At 41.5% G+C, this 17,015-nt stretch overlaps 1 protein-coding gene across 5 annotated transcripts in view; it reads right to left on the bottom strand.

The window, feature by feature from the left end:
• The window catches only part of FRMD4B (FERM domain containing 4B), a 358,740-nt gene that overhangs the window by 104,492 nt on the left and 237,233 nt on the right, over positions 1-17,015 (bottom strand). For all 5 annotated transcript variants that reach the window (XM_005222661.5, XM_005222659.5, XM_024982740.2 and 2 more), the window contains 2 exons: positions 16,120-16,212; positions 4,465-4,549 (listed from right to left, as the gene is read on the bottom strand). In XM_005222661.5, coding sequence (XP_005222718.1) covers positions 4,465-4,549; positions 16,120-16,212 — 178 coding nt within the window. The remainder of the gene's footprint in view (positions 1-4,464; positions 4,550-16,119; positions 16,213-17,015) is intronic.

The following is a 17,015-nucleotide window of genomic DNA, read 5'->3' as shown; positions in this document are numbered from 1 at the left end:
AATTTCAAAGAATTTAATTTACACAAAATGTGTTTTCTGACCACAGTGGATTTAATTAAAAATAAAGAGCCCTGAAAGTCTCCAAATTTCTGGAAACCAAACTGTACACTTCCAAATAACAAGGAGCCAAAAGGAACTTTAAAAATATTTAGAAGTGAATGAAAATAAAACACAATATATCAGAATTTGTGGGATACAAAATGAATACTTAGCAGAAAATGCTATATTGTACTATAAATAATTGCCTATATTAGGAAAGAAATATCTTTAATCAGCGATCTCAGCTTTCAACTTAAAAGAATGGTATATGAAGAGAAAATTAAACCCAAAAGAAGAAAAAGAAAGTAATAATGATAGAAGATAAAAATAATAAAGATCATAGCAGAATCTATGATTCTGATCATGGAATCATATGATCTAAAAAAAATTTTTTTTTAATAAGAAAATCACTGAAACCAAAAGCTGATTCTTTGCGAGGCTCAATAAAGATAAACCTCTTGCCAGAATGATAAAAAAGAGAGAAGATACCAATTTTTAGTATCAGGATCAAGAAAGGCAACATCACTATAGACAGCACATGTTAAAATGATAAGAAAATATGAACAACCATGGCTATAAATGGGGCTTCCCTGGTGGCTCAGTGGTAAAGAATCTACCTGCCAATGCAGGAGACATGGCTTTGATCCCTGGTCCAGCAAGATCCCATATACCTCAGAGCAACTAAGCCCGTGTGCCACAGCTTTTGAGCCTGTGCTCGAGAGCCTGGGAGCTGCAAGTACTGAGTTCATGGGCCACAACTACTGAAGCCCGTGTGCCCTAGAGCCTGTGCTCTGCAACAAGGGAAGCCACCGCAGTGAGAAGCCCAAGTGCAGCGACTAGGGAGTAGCCCCTGCTCACTAAAACTAGAGAAAAGTCCACGTAGCAATGAAGACCCAACTCTGCTAAAAATAAACAAATGGATAAAATACATTTTAAAAATTAATTCAAAATGGATAATAGACCTAAATATAATACCTAAAATTCTAAAACTTCTAGAAGAAAACACAGGAGAAAATCTTTGTGACCTTGGATTAGGCCACGTTTACAGAGATACAATATCACAATCCCTAAGAACAAATTAATAAACTAGACTTCATCAAAATAAAAGTCTTTTAGTTTTTGAAAGACATTAAGAGAACGGACAGCAAGCCACAGACTGGGAAAAAAAATTTGTAATCCACATAACTGATAAAGTACTTGTATCCAGAATATATATGCTCTGAAAACTCATTACAACTAAACGGCAACTCAAAGAAACTGGGCAAAAGATTCAAACATAAAAAAGATATACTGACATAAGTAAGCACATAAAGTGAAGTGAAGTTGCTCAGTTGTGTCCGACTCTTGCGACCCCATGGACTGTAGCCTACCAGGCTCCTCTGTCTATGGGATTTTCCAGGCAAGAGTGCTGGAGCGCATTGCCATTTCCTTCTCCAGGGGATCGTCCCGACCCAGGAATCGAACCCGGGTCTCCCGCACTGCAGGCAGACGCTTTACTGTCTGAGCCACCAGGGAAGCCCCAAATAAGCACATAAGAGATACTCAAATAGCATATGTCATCAGGGAAATAGAATTTAAAATTGCACCCCTATCAGAATGACTAAAATGGAAAAGATGTTGATTTCATGTGTTGACAAGAATATGAAGGAACTAGAAATTTCATAAACTGCTGGTGGGAATTTAAGATAGCACAACTACTTTGAAAAACAGTTTGGCAGAACCTTAAAAAGTTAATCCCATCTCCCACATGACCTAGCCATTCTATTCCCAGTATTTACCCAAGAAAAAAGAAAGTGTGTCAAATGTAAAGAACAGACTGTTGGACTCGTGGGAGAAGGTGAGGGTGGGATGATTTGAGAGAATAGCATTGAAACATGTATATTACCATATGTAAAACAGATGACCAGTGCAAGTTTGATGCATGAAGCAGGGCACTCAAAGGCTGTACTCTGGTACAACCCAGAGGGATGGGGTGGGGGGTGAGATGGGAGGGTGAGTTCAGGATGGGGGGTCACATGTGCACCCGTGACTGATTCATGTCGATGTATGGCAAAAACCACCACAGTATTGTAAAGTAATTATCCTCCAATTAAAATAAATAAATTTTTTTAAAAAATGGAAAAAAAAAAAAAAGTGTGTATCCTTACGATGACTTGTACATGGATGTTCATAGCAATTTTACTTGTAACATTTCCCAAACTTGCATAATCCAAATGTCCATCAACAGGTGGATGGATCATTTCAAAATATATGCACATATCAAATCATCATATTGTATACCTTAAACTCACACAATGTTATATGTCAAGTATATCCCAGTAAGTTTGGGAGGAAAAGGGAGAAATAGCCACACAGGTGAATGAATAAACAATGTTTTAGTTAGTTATACCATGGAATATTATTTGGCAATAAAAAAGGAAAGGGCTATTGCAACCACTGAAGCCAGCAAGCCCTAGAGCCTGTGCTCTGCAACAACAGAAGCCACTGCAATGAGAAGCCCAAGCACTGCAAACAGAGAATAGCTCCGGCTTGCTGCAACTAGAGAAAACCCACCCACAGCCACGAATACCCAGCACAGACAAAAAGAAAAAAAAATTTTAATTAAAAAAACAGAAAAAAGGAAAAGGTTATTGCTACAACATGGAAGAATCTCAAAATAGTTATGCTCATTGAAAGAATACAAAAATATTTCCTACTATATGATTCCACTTATATAGAACTCTGCTGCTGCTGCTGCTGCTGCTAAGTCGCTTTAGTCGTGTCCGACTCTGTGCGATCCCATAGACGGAAGCCCACCAGGCTCCCCCGTCCCTGGGATTCTCCAGGCAAGAACATTGGAGTGGGTTGCCATTTCCTTCTCCAATGCATGAAAGTGAAAAGTGAAAGTGAAGTTGCTCAGTCGTGTCCGATTCTTAGCCACCCCATGGACTACAGCCTACCAGGCTCCTCCATCCATGGGATTTTCCAGGCAAGAGTACTGGAGTGGGGTGCCATTGCCTACTCCGATATAGAACTCTAGAAAATGTATAATCTACTGTGAGAAAAAGCAGATCTTTAGTTGCTGGGTATATTGACTATCTTGATTGTCATGATCATTTCAAGAGTATTACTTTTTGTAAGACTTATAAAATTATACACTTTAATTATGTTCAGTCAATTATATCCCATAAAGCTATTTAAAAAAATGACAAAAATTCTGCTCCTTGCCGAGTCTTCCACTAATTAAAACTGCATGTGTGCAGTGGGCCACCCTTAACGTTTTGGGGACAAGGGGAGGAATATGAACGCAGGTGCCTCAATGCACAGTTTGCCCCTTTGTCTTTCCAGGCCAGGCACCAACCAGTTGTCCCTCATCATCCCTCAGATATAGGACGACATATACCGGCAGAAGGCAGAAGGAGGTTCCCACCAGCCCTGGAAGCAGGTGTGGGATCCGAGATCCCACACTGTGAAGACAAAGGAAGCAGCTGGGCTTCAGCTGAGCCTGGGGACTCCCCACCTTTGCCTGGGGTGTAGTAGAGGAGGCCAGACTAGAGGCCTTTAAAGCAAAGTTTATCTGCAAGGAGATAAGATTAAAAATGGAAAGTGTCTAAAACTTCCACAGCAATTTGACCACAGCATGGCTGCAAGATCCAAGCTGGGGTCATTTTTCTCTCAGTTCACTTGTACTGAACTTTATAAAAGCTGTGTGTCCTCCACGGTTTGGATACAAATGAAAAACAATAAAGCAAAAAACAGATCCTTTGCCACAGATAACTGAGACTCTGCCTTAAAACACAGGGCTCTGAGCAGAGGCCCCTAAGGAAGACTGGCTTCAAAGTAGGATAAATGTAGGGTATACTCTGTTAGAACAGATTTCTGGCCTGACTTTTGCGAGGCTTCGATCAGCCTGACTGCTCCACCTGTGTGTCCTTCTGGGTGGAGTTTTGAGAGCACCGCAGGCAGTGGTGATTCTGTGTATTTCCCGACTCAGAATTTGAGAAGAGCTGCCTTTTCTTCATTTGAAAAAAAAAAGGAAAACTGTTTTGCTTTGTTTTACGGGGTAGGATACACAAAGGAAAAAGATTATGTCCTCTCTTGCACAGCACAGGAACTCTGCTCAGTGCTATGCAGCAGCCTGGCTGGGAGGGGAGTTTGGGGGAGAATGGATACATTATTGGTATGGCTGAGTCCCTTTTCTAGCCACCTACAACTATCACAACAGTGTTAACTGGCTATACTCTAACACAAAATAAAAAGTTTAATAAAAAAAAGTAACATAGAGAATAGCATGTCTGTGTGAAACCTACTAAAGAATGAGAAATGTAAAGAAGAAAAAAAAAAGATTATGTCCTTTTTTCTCCACTTGAACATAAAAACAAAGGCCCTGCCATTGCTCCCTGCTAGTCCAGCCCCGCTGGAGTCCGCAGCAAACAGGGCCCTTACCTTGTGCACACAGGACTTTGCGTTCAGGAAAAAGAGCTCCACGGTGGTTTTATCCTTCAGGAACGATATGCTCTCAATGTAAAACCTGGAAAACAGCACAGAAGTTGACTCCTTCCGATTCTTTCCCTTCTCTGCATGGTTTCCTCATGTAGTGTCTCTCAGAGAATTACGAAGAGCTAGGGAATGGTTGTGCTTTTTTTCCCTTTTAAAAGCCATCTGCAATATGTATGCACACCTTTAAGTATGTATGAGTGTATGTGGATATACGCAGACATGCAGATAAAGTCTTCTATAGTGTGTTGGAAGGTGAGCGAGAGAAAAATCCAAAATGGTCACCACCTGCAAATCCATCTTTATTCTTTCCTTTATTTTATTCTTTATAAATAAATAAAATATATAAACAAATATATATTTATATAAAAATATATAAATAAAATGTGTTTATTTTATTTTATTCTTTATTCTTGCAGTTCCTTTGACACAGGTTCTGGGAGTTCAGGATACCTCCCACAGTTTCGAAACAAAGCCCTCTGAGGGCTGAAAGGAGAAGTCTGCTGAGAAAGCACTACTGTATAACTGAACCTAGAAGCCCGTGGCTCCACGGTTTTCAGACTCAGGGGGGGTGTGAGGGCCCCCGTTTACCTCGCCCCCATGCACCAGGAGAGTTTCAGTCACATCCTCCTTCCTTCCCTCACTCTCATCCTTCCAGGCTCTGGGCTTTCCCTTGGCTAGAAGCCAAGCTCCCCACTTAATACTGGTCTTTCTCATGCAAATCAGGGTATTCTGGGTCTCGCTTCCTCCACTCCCTTTTCTGGGCCTTTGCTTGTTGCCTCAGTGAGGCCAAGTCCCTCCTTTGGAAAAAAGCTGAGGGTCCTGAGGTGGGGAGGGGAGGAGAGTCCTGTGGAAAGCTGGCTGGTTGAAGGCAGGCCTCTGGGGTGCAGGAGTGGGCCAGGGGTGGAGGCCCAGAAGTTTTTCTCAAGTGTTGCAGCCCCACCTGATGAATAATGCATAAGGAGACTTAATACCCGAAGACAGCTCACAGCTAGGATCCTGGACGAGAACAGGCTCTCAATCTGGCGAGAGTCAAGATAAACCCGAACTGAAGTCCCAGGGAGCTCTGCTCTTAGCTCTGCAAAATCGTGATAGACCTTGGGCATTTGCGCTTTTTATTTATTTATTTTTCCTCCCCTTCCGCAATAAGGAAATGTTTGAGAAATAAATACAGCAGCTTTAAGAGGCAGTGAAAGATTTTATCATTGAGATGGTTAAAGTCATTTGAAAAATTCCATCCTTAGTGGAATAAATCCTTTCTATTTTCACTTACAAGGGTTCATCTCACTTATTAGTGAACTTAATGAAGATTGATGAGTGTTAGGTGTGCAAGAAGGGAAAGTTAAGGATTAAGGGGTTGGGGGAGATGAAGAGTTGAAGGGAAAAACCAGCTTTGGAATCAAGAATGTAGAATATGGAGTCCCAGTCCCATCATTTATTACTTGGGTGGCCTTGGACAAGTTAGTTAGCTTCTTTGTGTCTTCTCTAAACTGCTGTTATGACTGCACTTACCTCACAGAGTTTTGGAAGAATTAAATGAGATAACACAAAAGGATGTGAAGCAACAAATTCTAATCATTGCTAATAAAAATCCATTTTCTGGAATTTAATGCCATGTGGCCTGGCGGATGTGGCCTAAGCTTTGAGTCTAAGATACTTCGTCTATATGGTGGAGATAAGGATGGCCGTAGTAGGGACTTTATGAAGTGCCCAATACAGCCTATTGAGACTCTTGTCCTGCCGGTGGTACCCTGATGAAACTGTCCATTGCCTCCTGCTCCCTAGATTCCTGCAGAGCCTGGATTCCTGTCTTTTCTGAAGCCTTGTTAGTCCAGTTTTCCTTCAATTCTGTTAGCTTAGCCATAACTGGTTTCTGTTGCTGGCAACAAGAGAATCCAAGTCAGTAGAGGACTTCCCATGTGCTAGGGACAGTATGCAGGGCTCTATATGCATGCTGCCATTTAACTTCAGCAAAACCAGATGCCAGAGGTAGCAAGTTATTAACCCATCTTACAGATAAGAAAACTGAGATGCACATATAAAGTCAACTTCCCCAAGTCACCCAAGTAGAAAATGAGGGAGCCATGATTCATATGAAGGCCTTTCAGACTTCAAAGTTCCTACTCCAAACCAATATGATAGGATGCTTTCCTATAATAATAATCACAATGAAATACAACATGTACACAATGCCAGGGAGCCCACGGGAGCAATGCAATTAAGTCAGCTTATGAATCAAGAGAGAGAAGGCAGCCAAACTGAAATCCAGAAGGCTCCGTGTCACAGGACACGCTGTCCTCTAGGACAATTGAGCCCAGTCTTAAAGAATGCATGAGTTCACCAGGTAACGAAGGGAGAAGGGCATTCCAGGGAGAGGGCCTGTTAGTCAGATCAAACCTCTTTCTAGTCTTCAAGAATTAAAAAAAACCACATGCAGGGAGCTGGGTGGCTTAGCACCAAATCAACTTGTGACGTGCCCAACTCCGCACAGATAACTTCGTACTAGACATTGGGCTCCTCTTGTTTCTGAAGCCCGGGTCCCTGACTGTACCCCAGTTCCAGTAAACAGGTCCCTATCTTGTTTTCCAGTACTTTCTGGCAACCCGCCCTGTTGCCTTCTAACTTTCTGCGTAGGCATCACATTACCCACTCTCTGAATCCACGGTCCCCTCTCTCCCTCAAGGGAGCCACTGTGATGACTATATTTATGGAGGGTTTGAAAAGTACATATGGTTCTCCAGGAGAATGGCTCCCTAGGCACACCTATCAACACGTTCTATGAACTGAAAACAGAATCTAAGGATTCTCCGTGAAATGAAACGGACTATCCCAGACTTGTAAAATAAAGACCTTTTGTTTCAGGGTGGTTTTTTTTTTTTTTTTTTTGGTAAAAGGATACTGTTTCCCTTCTGCATGCTTCCTGTGAATGATTTCACTAAGATTTTGTAAAGTCAAAGCCCACAGTTCAATTTTCAGCCTTGAAACAAACCCAAGCTTTTGGGTTAGGCATAAGTTCTGGAGACAGACCTCATACAATTTAACAAATGTAATTTCTTGAGAATTGGCCTTCTTGAGAAGACGCTGTCTCTACTTTTCATGGTCCCCCCGTTAGCATTTTTCTCTCCTGTTGATGGGACAGGTGTTCACCTAACCGCTCATCAGTGATAACAAAACATCAACCTCAATGGCATGACAACATTGGAGGAGGGGCAGGCCTGCAGCCAGATGATGATACACGTGGGTTGAAAAGCAGACGACTCTGGCTGTTTGGGATGGGCTATCCGTTAGTGGTCACTGTCATGTAGGTGGCCCATATTTTCCTCCTGTGTCATTTATTTACCATGATCAAAAGTCAACACCACAGGGAATTCCCTGGTGGTCCAGTGCTTAGGACTCAGCACTTCCACTGCTGTGGTCCAGGTTCAATCTCTGGTCAGAGAACTAAGATGCCATAAGCTGTGAGGTGTGGCAAAAAAAAAAAAATGGGGGCAAAAAAATAAAAGAGTCAACATCACAGAGTTGGGGAGATACTAGGTTGAAGTCCAGTCCCAACACTGATCCACGCTGGGGTCTTGGGCCAAACTGCTTGGCCTCTCGTTGCCTCCCTTTTCTCACGTGTTGTCTCAGTGGTCAGTGAGTGGTGGTGATTATTACTATGTTATTATTATCTGTCTACCAGGAAGACTATAACAAAAGGTGCGGACTTAGTTGGGAACCTCTTTAAAACTTCAACTGTAAAAACAAGAGCGGAAATTCCAGTATCTTTTCTAAGCTTATTCTCTTAGGGAAGTAGGATGCTACAAAGGAGTCCATCTTGACCAAGAATAGGAAAACACTCTGAAACGAATATTCTTCTGACCACTTAGGATTTCTCCCCAACTGAGCATATTTCCTTTGTTTTCTAGAATCTTTGCTATGTCTGAGCAACAGCATCATAGACGGCAAACTGGGCAGGAATGACTCAATGATTTCTCACTGCACAATGCTGACTTCCTGACTGGTGTCCAGTGAGGGCTGCATTCAAACGCCTTGCTCCTGGTTTCACTCAGTTATTGTGGGTAATTTCAGGCATTTACTGCAGCCACCTGCCTAAGATTTCTATCAGGTTCTAATCTACATTCTGAACACAGAGATCTGTATTTATTGCTTATAATGACCCTGTAACCTCATAGTCCTGCTTTATGATGCACGCTGAAGACAGCGGGGTAATTGAAGTGTATTTCACTTTCTGCAAAGGATGATGCAGAACCTCTGAGAGTCCCCTGTGTTCCCTTTCATCTTTGGGAGGGGTGCGCTCTTAGAGAACTCCCCAAGGGAAGCACTGTTGGCTTTTACATTGTGCTCCCCTGCCAGGAAAACTCTGCCTCACTTCCGGATTTCCAGGCAACCCTAGAAGAAGCAGAGAGGGCCCTCCAGGTGAACCTGTAGAAACCTGCCCTGTCGCTCCCCTCTCTGCATGACTCTTTCCCAGTTCTCCAGGGAAAGACTGGAGGCCCAGGAGGCTAAGGGCTGTGCTGCGACCAGAACAAAAGGGGAGGGAGTCATCTGCCCCAGGCAATGAGAAGTGTTGGGGTCCCATGGTGAATTCCACGTCTTTGCTTCAAACTGCAAAATAGCCTGCCCCTGTCCACCATGAGCCAAGTAGGGACAAACTCTCTGAGAAGGAGACAGGAAGGAGGAGGAGAGGTTAATTGTTTTTAGGGAGGTGATGGCTGGGCGGAGAGAATCGTGGAGAAATGATGAAATCTTCCACCCAGTGTAAAAGTAAATGGGTCAGGGACTTCCCTGGTGGTCCAGTGGCTAAGACTCTGCACTCCAATGCACAAAACTTGGGTTCGATCTCTGGTCAGGGAACTAGATCCCACATGCCACAACTAAGATGCTGCATGCCATAAACTAAGACCTGGCGCAGCCAAATAAATAAATATTTTTTTAAAATAACAAAAAAAGAGTGAGTCAGACCCAAGCCAGACAGTTTCCAAACTTCCATATTCAATGACCATATATCACATTATGGAATTTTTTACCCCCTGAACAGGTGGTTGAGGCAGTCTTTGTTATTTTTATATCATAAAAATAGTTTACATTTAGTGAGGGTCTTCATGACATGTTAACATCCTCCAACAACCCCCCTGTATTACTGTCAGTTCCTATTACGTCTTCTAGATGAGGAGCAAAGCCCGTAGAGGCTGCCAAAGGCCACAAAGGTAATACACAGAACAGTTAGGGTTAAAAGTCAAGAGCAAGGTGAAAGCACTGGTTTTTAAGGGATGAGTGAGGTACATCTGGTTATGTTGAAGACTTTTTTGTTTTTGTTATTTTTTTTTAATTGGAGGAGAAATGCTTTACAATGTTGCGTTAGTTTTTGCCGCACAAAAACGTGAATCACCCATAAATATACATATATCCCCAAAGACTTTTTTTTTTTTTTGTATTTTCCTGACTTAAGAGAATGCTACTGGCCAGGGATGCTGCAAACATCCCATAGAACAGCTTGGCTCCCTACAATGAGGAATTACCTGGTCCCCCGGAATGCTAGCCAGAAACCCTGAGTTCATGGCCGAGCTCTGAACTTCTGCACCCTCCAGCCTTTTCACCCTTCATAATACTACTGCTTTCCTCTGCCCTTTCGATGTCACACTGAGGACAGATTAGAGAGGAGACTGAGCAGATTCCCACAAATGCTGTCTGATATGTGATCCAGGGAGCACACAGAAATGTAATCCTGTAAGACAGTAGAATTGAGGTTCAGCCTGTGCTTTGAATGATTTTGTGTCTTTCTGGAACTCTCATATGAATGAGGATGGTGGATCCTCAAAGACAGAGGCTGCTTACCAACTGCCTGGAAGTTCAAGTATGGGTTAGGCCAGGAGGTCACAGTCAATATTAAGGCAACCGACACATGCTTTCCCCAGGTTCTGGGATAACGTTCAGATTGGCGTGTGGTGGTGGGCAAAGAGGTCTGGCTGACTCACACATCTGCCTCAAATACCTCTGTTGGGCCCAAGGCAGAAGGAATCCTTTATTTCTCTGTGCTTTTTAATCACATTCCTCTGGGAAGAGATGAACTTTCCTGTCCTCTCCTTACTGTAAATCACCTACTCTTTGATAGCTCTAAAATAACTCATGGCTATCCAGCCACAAACACTTTACTTTTCTTCCTTTTATTACACGTCACACTTGCATTTTTTAAAAATTGCTTTATGTGTTTATCGTAGGAATATATAAATAGACAAGCAAAAAATCATTCCCATAACCACTCTCTGTTGTTCAGTCTCTAAGTTGCGTCCGACTCTTTGTGACCCCATGGGCTGCAGCATTCCAGGTTTCCCTGTCCTTCACTATCTCCTGGAGTTTGCCCAACTCCATTGAGTTGGTGATCTTATCCAACCCTCTCATCCTCTGCTGCCCCCTTCCTTCTTTTATGCTCAATCTTTCCCAGCATCAGGGTCTTTTCCAATGAGTCAGCTCTTCCAATCAGGTGGCCAAAGTACTGGGGTTTTCGGCTTCAGTATCAGTTCTTACAATGAATTTTCAGGGTTGATTCCCTTGAGGAAATCACTCTACCCAGAGATTAATTACTGTTAATATTTTAATTTTTTTCCTAATCACATCTTTTACTTAAGTGCAATCCTGTGGTCTGCTTTTATTCCCCAGAATATGTTGGGAGCATCTTTCTCTATCAATAAATCTTTCTTCACCAGAATCTTTACCTGTTGTGCTGTATTCCAAATGTTTGTCTTCCTTTAAAAAACAAGCAAGCAAACAACTGGAATGATGTGGATCCATGAGTTGTAGTCATGATACCTCCTTGAGTTAAACTCTTTCTACATGTTCCAGAAACAGGCCAGGGGGTGATAAAAGACTTGAAAAAAGTCTTTCAAAGACTCTGTTTGCAGCAACTTTGACTGAAAGGTAGCAGTGTTTCTCCACATCTCCTACCAGAACTCTCCACACACAGCCAATTCTCAGCTCCAAGTGTCACACACAATACTTACTGGTACCTCTGAGAAGTCACTTACAGTTCCTGAACCTCACAATGGTGGTTTGGAAAGAGGAGAAAAAGAGGGGGAAGAAGAGCGGGAAGACCAGACAGAAAGAAAGAAAAGAAAAAAAAAAGAGCAAGAGGCAGTATGATAAATGCAAAGCAGAGGGGGAAAGACCCAAGACCCTGGCTCTGCTGGAGCTGGGTGGTACCAGCCAGAGCCACCTCCTCCTCTGAGGCGATGGGAGCTTTTCCAATGAGGTCACGCCCAATCCCCTCCCTAACCTCCCCACTTCTGATTTTTAAATGCCTGCTTGCTCACTATCAAGCTTTTCAAATGCTTACATCTGGGCTGCATTACCAAAGAGGCCTTTGTGTTTGTGGAAGATAATTTACAGCTGCAGATAACAACCCAGGCCTGGAGGAGTCCCTTGGCAGCCTGGGGGCGTTTGGACTCACAGGAAAACAGAGGATGGGTTAAATGAATTACGGTGCATACATAAATTATGGGGCGTCAATACACACATGTCACACCTGGAGTTAGCACCCACCACTGAGATTTTATAACTAAAGCAAAGACAAAGGTTTAATTCTGAAATTCATCAAGGGACAACTAAGTGCCTGCACTTGAAATGTTTTCTTCCGTCCATGCAGAAGCTACATGTGTTTCTGAGCTGCTGCCTGCATCCTGGGAGATATTAACCAGAAGAAAGTCTTTCCCTGTAAATCTGAAGGATGCAAGTGTTTAGCTCAGGAAGCAGTGAAACAGTGAAACGATGTTGTTGATTGGTCCCTAAGTTGTGTTTGACTCTTTGCAATGTGCCTGGCTCCATGAGATTCTCCAGGCAAGAATACTGGAGTGGGTTGCCATTTCCTATTACTGGGCATCTTCCCAACCCAGGGATCGAACCCCCATCTCCCACATTGGCAGGCGGATTCTTTATCACTGAGCCACCAGGGAAGCCCAGTGAAAGGACACAGGTCAAATATGTGGCACAGAGACTGCCATAAGGTTAATGCTACATTTTAATAGAGAGGAAACCTCTTCAGAGCAAAGCTTTATGGTATTTTTCTTTTTCATAAACACTATAATTTGAAAAAAAAAAAAAAAGATACTTTCTTATATTTGCATATTACTCTGCAAAGTTATTTTGTATCCCCTGATCTCTTTTTAATTCACAACGGACTTGCCCAAGATCACACTCACTATCTCCAGGACACAGTATCAGAATTTGGGCCAGGAAAGAGGAAGTTTTGGGGACTGGAGGGGTGACTCTTAAAAAAATTTCCTATAGTGATTCAGATATGTGGCCCTTCTCCTCCTGGGGAAGCTCTGAAATGCAATGTACCTTTTCATCTTATGGCTTCTATTACAGTGATCATTTGTTCACTGTAAAAATGCCATAACTTACTGAATTTATCTTTACTGTTGGCATTTGGATATCTTTATTTTTATTTATGTATTTTTGTTGCCCTGCGAGATCTTAGTTCCCTGATCAAGGATTGAACCTGGGCCCCAGCAGTGAAAGCACCAAAGGAATTCCCCTACATTTGGATATTCTTAATTGTTAGCAATGAAAAGAGCAGTTATGTACATCCATATAACACATTGCTTCTGTGGGGATTCCTTCTTTTGTGTGCACTAACCACTCAGCAAGTGTGTACTTCAGTGTCCATGAGCAAGCAACTCATACCTGCTGATGGGAAAGGCAGTGACCTTGAAATCAAGAGACCGTGTGTATTTCTAGAGGCTTCTATGGTGACTATGTGTCCAAATACAACCAAATGCTCTTTGCTTCTACTCTTTAGTGACTCACATCTGTTGTCACGTCAGGCAACCAGGGGTGGGTAGTGGCGATGTCTGTTAGGACGTAAGTATCAGCAGCGGTCCTGTTTACTCAGAAGGCTAGAGACCCTCCGAGAGGCCAGTGACTTCACTGGGGTGGCTATCATCCCATTTGAGAGACCCCTGAAGAACTGTATTCCACTCACTGAGCTTGGTCAGTTGACTTATTTCCTTGGTGTATGCTTTTTGCTCTATCATTTCTTTAATTAAATTGAAGTAACAACAAGTCCTTAATTGGAATAATAACAAAGACTATTATGATCTCACTGCACAGTTGGCAAGAAGAAATAAGTGAATAATTAAAAACCTGATAAGGGCTTTTAAACATGTGAGTGATTAAGGGAAAGTAAAGCTAAAAGTGATTATGGGACATTTGTGAGATAAAGGCTGAAACTCACAAACAGGCAGCAGGAGACTCCCCAGAACCTGCTTCGGAAAGACAGGGCTGCCTTATGAGTGACTGCTCAGAAGAGAAGACTGAACTTTCTCCCCTGGCATTGTGAGATAAAAAATAGATCAGAGAGTAGTGGTCAAAGAACTAGTGCTTGTTAAATTCTCCAAAGATATAAAGCTCTCACTGAGTAGTCAGGCTACAGAAACACTACATATGTGCACAGAGATGGAAGTACAGGGATGTTAGCTGCAATGCACATTTTAATAAATCACTGGAAACAGCCTACAGGCTTAATAGGACCCTGAACAGCTAAATTATGGATGTGCAAAGAAGTAAATTAGACTCTTATATACCCAAGGAAAGATCTGCTGTAGCTGAAGCTCCAATACTTCGGCCATCTGCTGAGAAGAGTTAACTCACTGGAAAAGACCCTGATGCTGGGAAAGACTGAAGGCAGGATGAGAAGGGGGCAACAGACGATGAGATGGTTGGATGGCATCACCAGCTCAAGGACTTGAGTCTGAGCAAACTCCAGGAGATGGTGAAGGACAGAGGAGCCTGGCGTGCTGCAGTCCATGGGGTCACAAAGAGTTGGACATGACTTAGTGACTGAACAACAACAAAGGAAAAATCTCCAGATTAGGGGGGAAAAAAAAGTAAATCACCAAATAATTTATCAGCATTATTTTTCTCTAAGAAGGAGAGAGAATTAGGGAAAAAGCAAGGGAGAGGCCTGGTGGAGAATGTTTTCTTTTTCACTCTATACTTTCAGGAAGTTTGAAATGTTTACAGTAATAATAAATTTCCTTGTGAAAAAAGATGCTGATTTATGTTGAGCCATTTCCCCTACACAATACAAGATGAAAGTTTTTCTATGCTTGGACCCCCGCTTAATTACTAATGTATATATATTTTCTTATTGCTGCTGGTCTGTGTTTGTTTTCTTCTCCATTTCCATGGACCCAGCACTCATACCACACTCCAGGAAACTCCCATTTTTGTTTTTTTAGGATTTCTGTGCACTTTTTCATACCGGCTACATCCTGGACAAATCACCATTATGCTACCTCCTTCCTGGGTTTTAAAATGTGACTTCTGGTGGTAAGGGAAAAAAAAAACCTAAACCAGATTTTAGAGTAAAAAGCAGAAAACAAACTGGGGGCTGTCAATACTTTATTTACTGAGTAAGGAGCAGCCTCCATCCTCAATCACCATCAATTCATATTAAAAACAGACAAACAAAAAGGTAGGACAATCAGGACACCTTATTAGGACACTTCTGGATTGCATGGAGCATAAGGAAGTTTAAAAAAAGTGTGTGGAAACTGACATGATTGTATCAGATAATCAATCATTGTATAACCACCCTCCTTCCCAAAGAAAGACATGAAGCCTCCACCAACATGTCATAAAACAAGTATAGTCCAACATCCAAAAGATAACATAAGCTCAGAATACAGGTCCATTCTTCAGGTTGATCTAGCTTTATGAAAACATACTTAGATTTATGGGAAATCTTCCACCTTAGCTTATTTATCATATTTGGCTTCAGATCAAGAAAACAAATTTATCATGAAAATATATCAAATTCAGGATAGTGGCCAGGGGCTAGCACCTAAGAAGGGGTTCTCAGCAAAACTGGTAACATTTTATTTCTTAAGCTGGCTACAGGAACACAGGCATTACTCTTTATAACATTTTATTATCTTTAATGTGAAAAAATATTTCTATCGTTGGCCGACTATAAGAAACTACTGATATAATGGAATACATCCATGTCAGGAGAAAATAACTGAGGCCCATATGCATAGTTAAGTGATCTGTCCAAGCAGAGTTCAGAGAACAAATCAAGGATTCCTTCCTAGCAGTCTCTCTTCAGGAAATCAGAATGTAGATTTCTGCATTAAGGTAATTCTTTCCATGAGCAGTTGTTTGCATTTTATTGTCTATTCCAATTAAGGTGTGAAACTGTATAAAATTCAATTATTTCCATAGTCTCTAGAAAACATACATACATAATATGTAAAATAGTGTTTGTACATTTCAAATTATAAAAATCTAGAAGTATGTTGAGTTAAAAGCAGGTTATATATTGAAATATATTACTTATATTTTTTAGCTTCACATAGATTCAAGAGCCTTTGAAAATTAAAGGAAGGTGAGTCTACCCTTTATTTTCAAAGGAAAACAGTTCTACATGTATCTATGGTAACTCGTTCCCCAGACTAAGATAGCAGAGAATCTCTTTCACATAATATTTTTTTTGACAGGTCTCTTCTTTTTTAAAATTCTTTATCTCTGATCACCAAGAATGTTTTTTTCTCTTTTAAAAACAAAAAAAGACCCAAGGGGATGGTGGACGTGTCTCTGGATACATACCTCACAGAGAAGTACAAGAGGGTTGGGCCTGGTTTCTTGGGTAAATCGTGGTCAAGGACTCGGTGGTCTAGCTGAAGCCAGTTCTGCTGACCCCTGTAAGAGTAAAACAAGGAAAAAGGATTACACAGAAAGCCAGAGCAAGTTTCAAGAAACACTGTGTTGGCAGAGCTGCGGGGTAACAGTTACCTGTGGGCAGTAGGAGTGTAGCCTGTTACCACCAGTCATGGGGTCAACGGAGCAATTTCTATCAAGATTATAAAAGCCCCTGCCTCTGGACCAGCATTTTCATTTCTGGGAGTTAATCAGGATAAAATCACACATGTGGAAAATGGGCCATGTATAAAGCCACTCACTGCAGCGCTGTTTGTAGCAGCAAAAAGCCTCGAAACAACCTAAGCATCCAACAGGATATTGTTTAAAAAAAATGAATGTAAACAGCAATGAAATACTATGCAGCCACATAAAAGATCAGAAGTATCTTTATAAACTTACCATGAATGATTTTTAAAATACACTGTCAAGTGAAAATGAAAGATGCATAACAACAAGTATAATATATTGCCATTATTTTAATTAAAAAAGTATACCTAGACATTTGCGTATTTATATTATAGCAATAAGTCAGTGCATCATAAAATGAACAAGAAACTGAAAAAACACTGGTTGCCTTTGAGGTAAAAACTAAATTTTTATTAACTACAAAATCTGAAATATTTTAGATAATCAAGAAGGGAAAAACTTTTGTTTTAATGAAAAAGGACAAATACAGATAACAATACTACAGCTTTTATAAGAAATATGGGGTTGACACACTAGTATATCCTCTCCTGTGAAGTCAAGTGTGCCTTAAGAAGCATCACTCTGAACAAAGCCAGTAGAAGTGACGGAATTTCAGC

This window comes from Bos taurus, chromosome 22, assembly GCF_002263795.3.
Source record: "Bos taurus isolate L1 Dominette 01449 registration number 42190680 breed Hereford chromosome 22, ARS-UCD2.0, whole genome shotgun sequence".
Lineage (NCBI taxonomy): Eukaryota > Metazoa > Chordata > Mammalia > Artiodactyla > Bovidae > Bos > Bos taurus.
The sequence above is the reverse complement of the archived record's forward strand: the minus strand, read 5'-3'. Positions and strand labels throughout refer to the sequence as shown.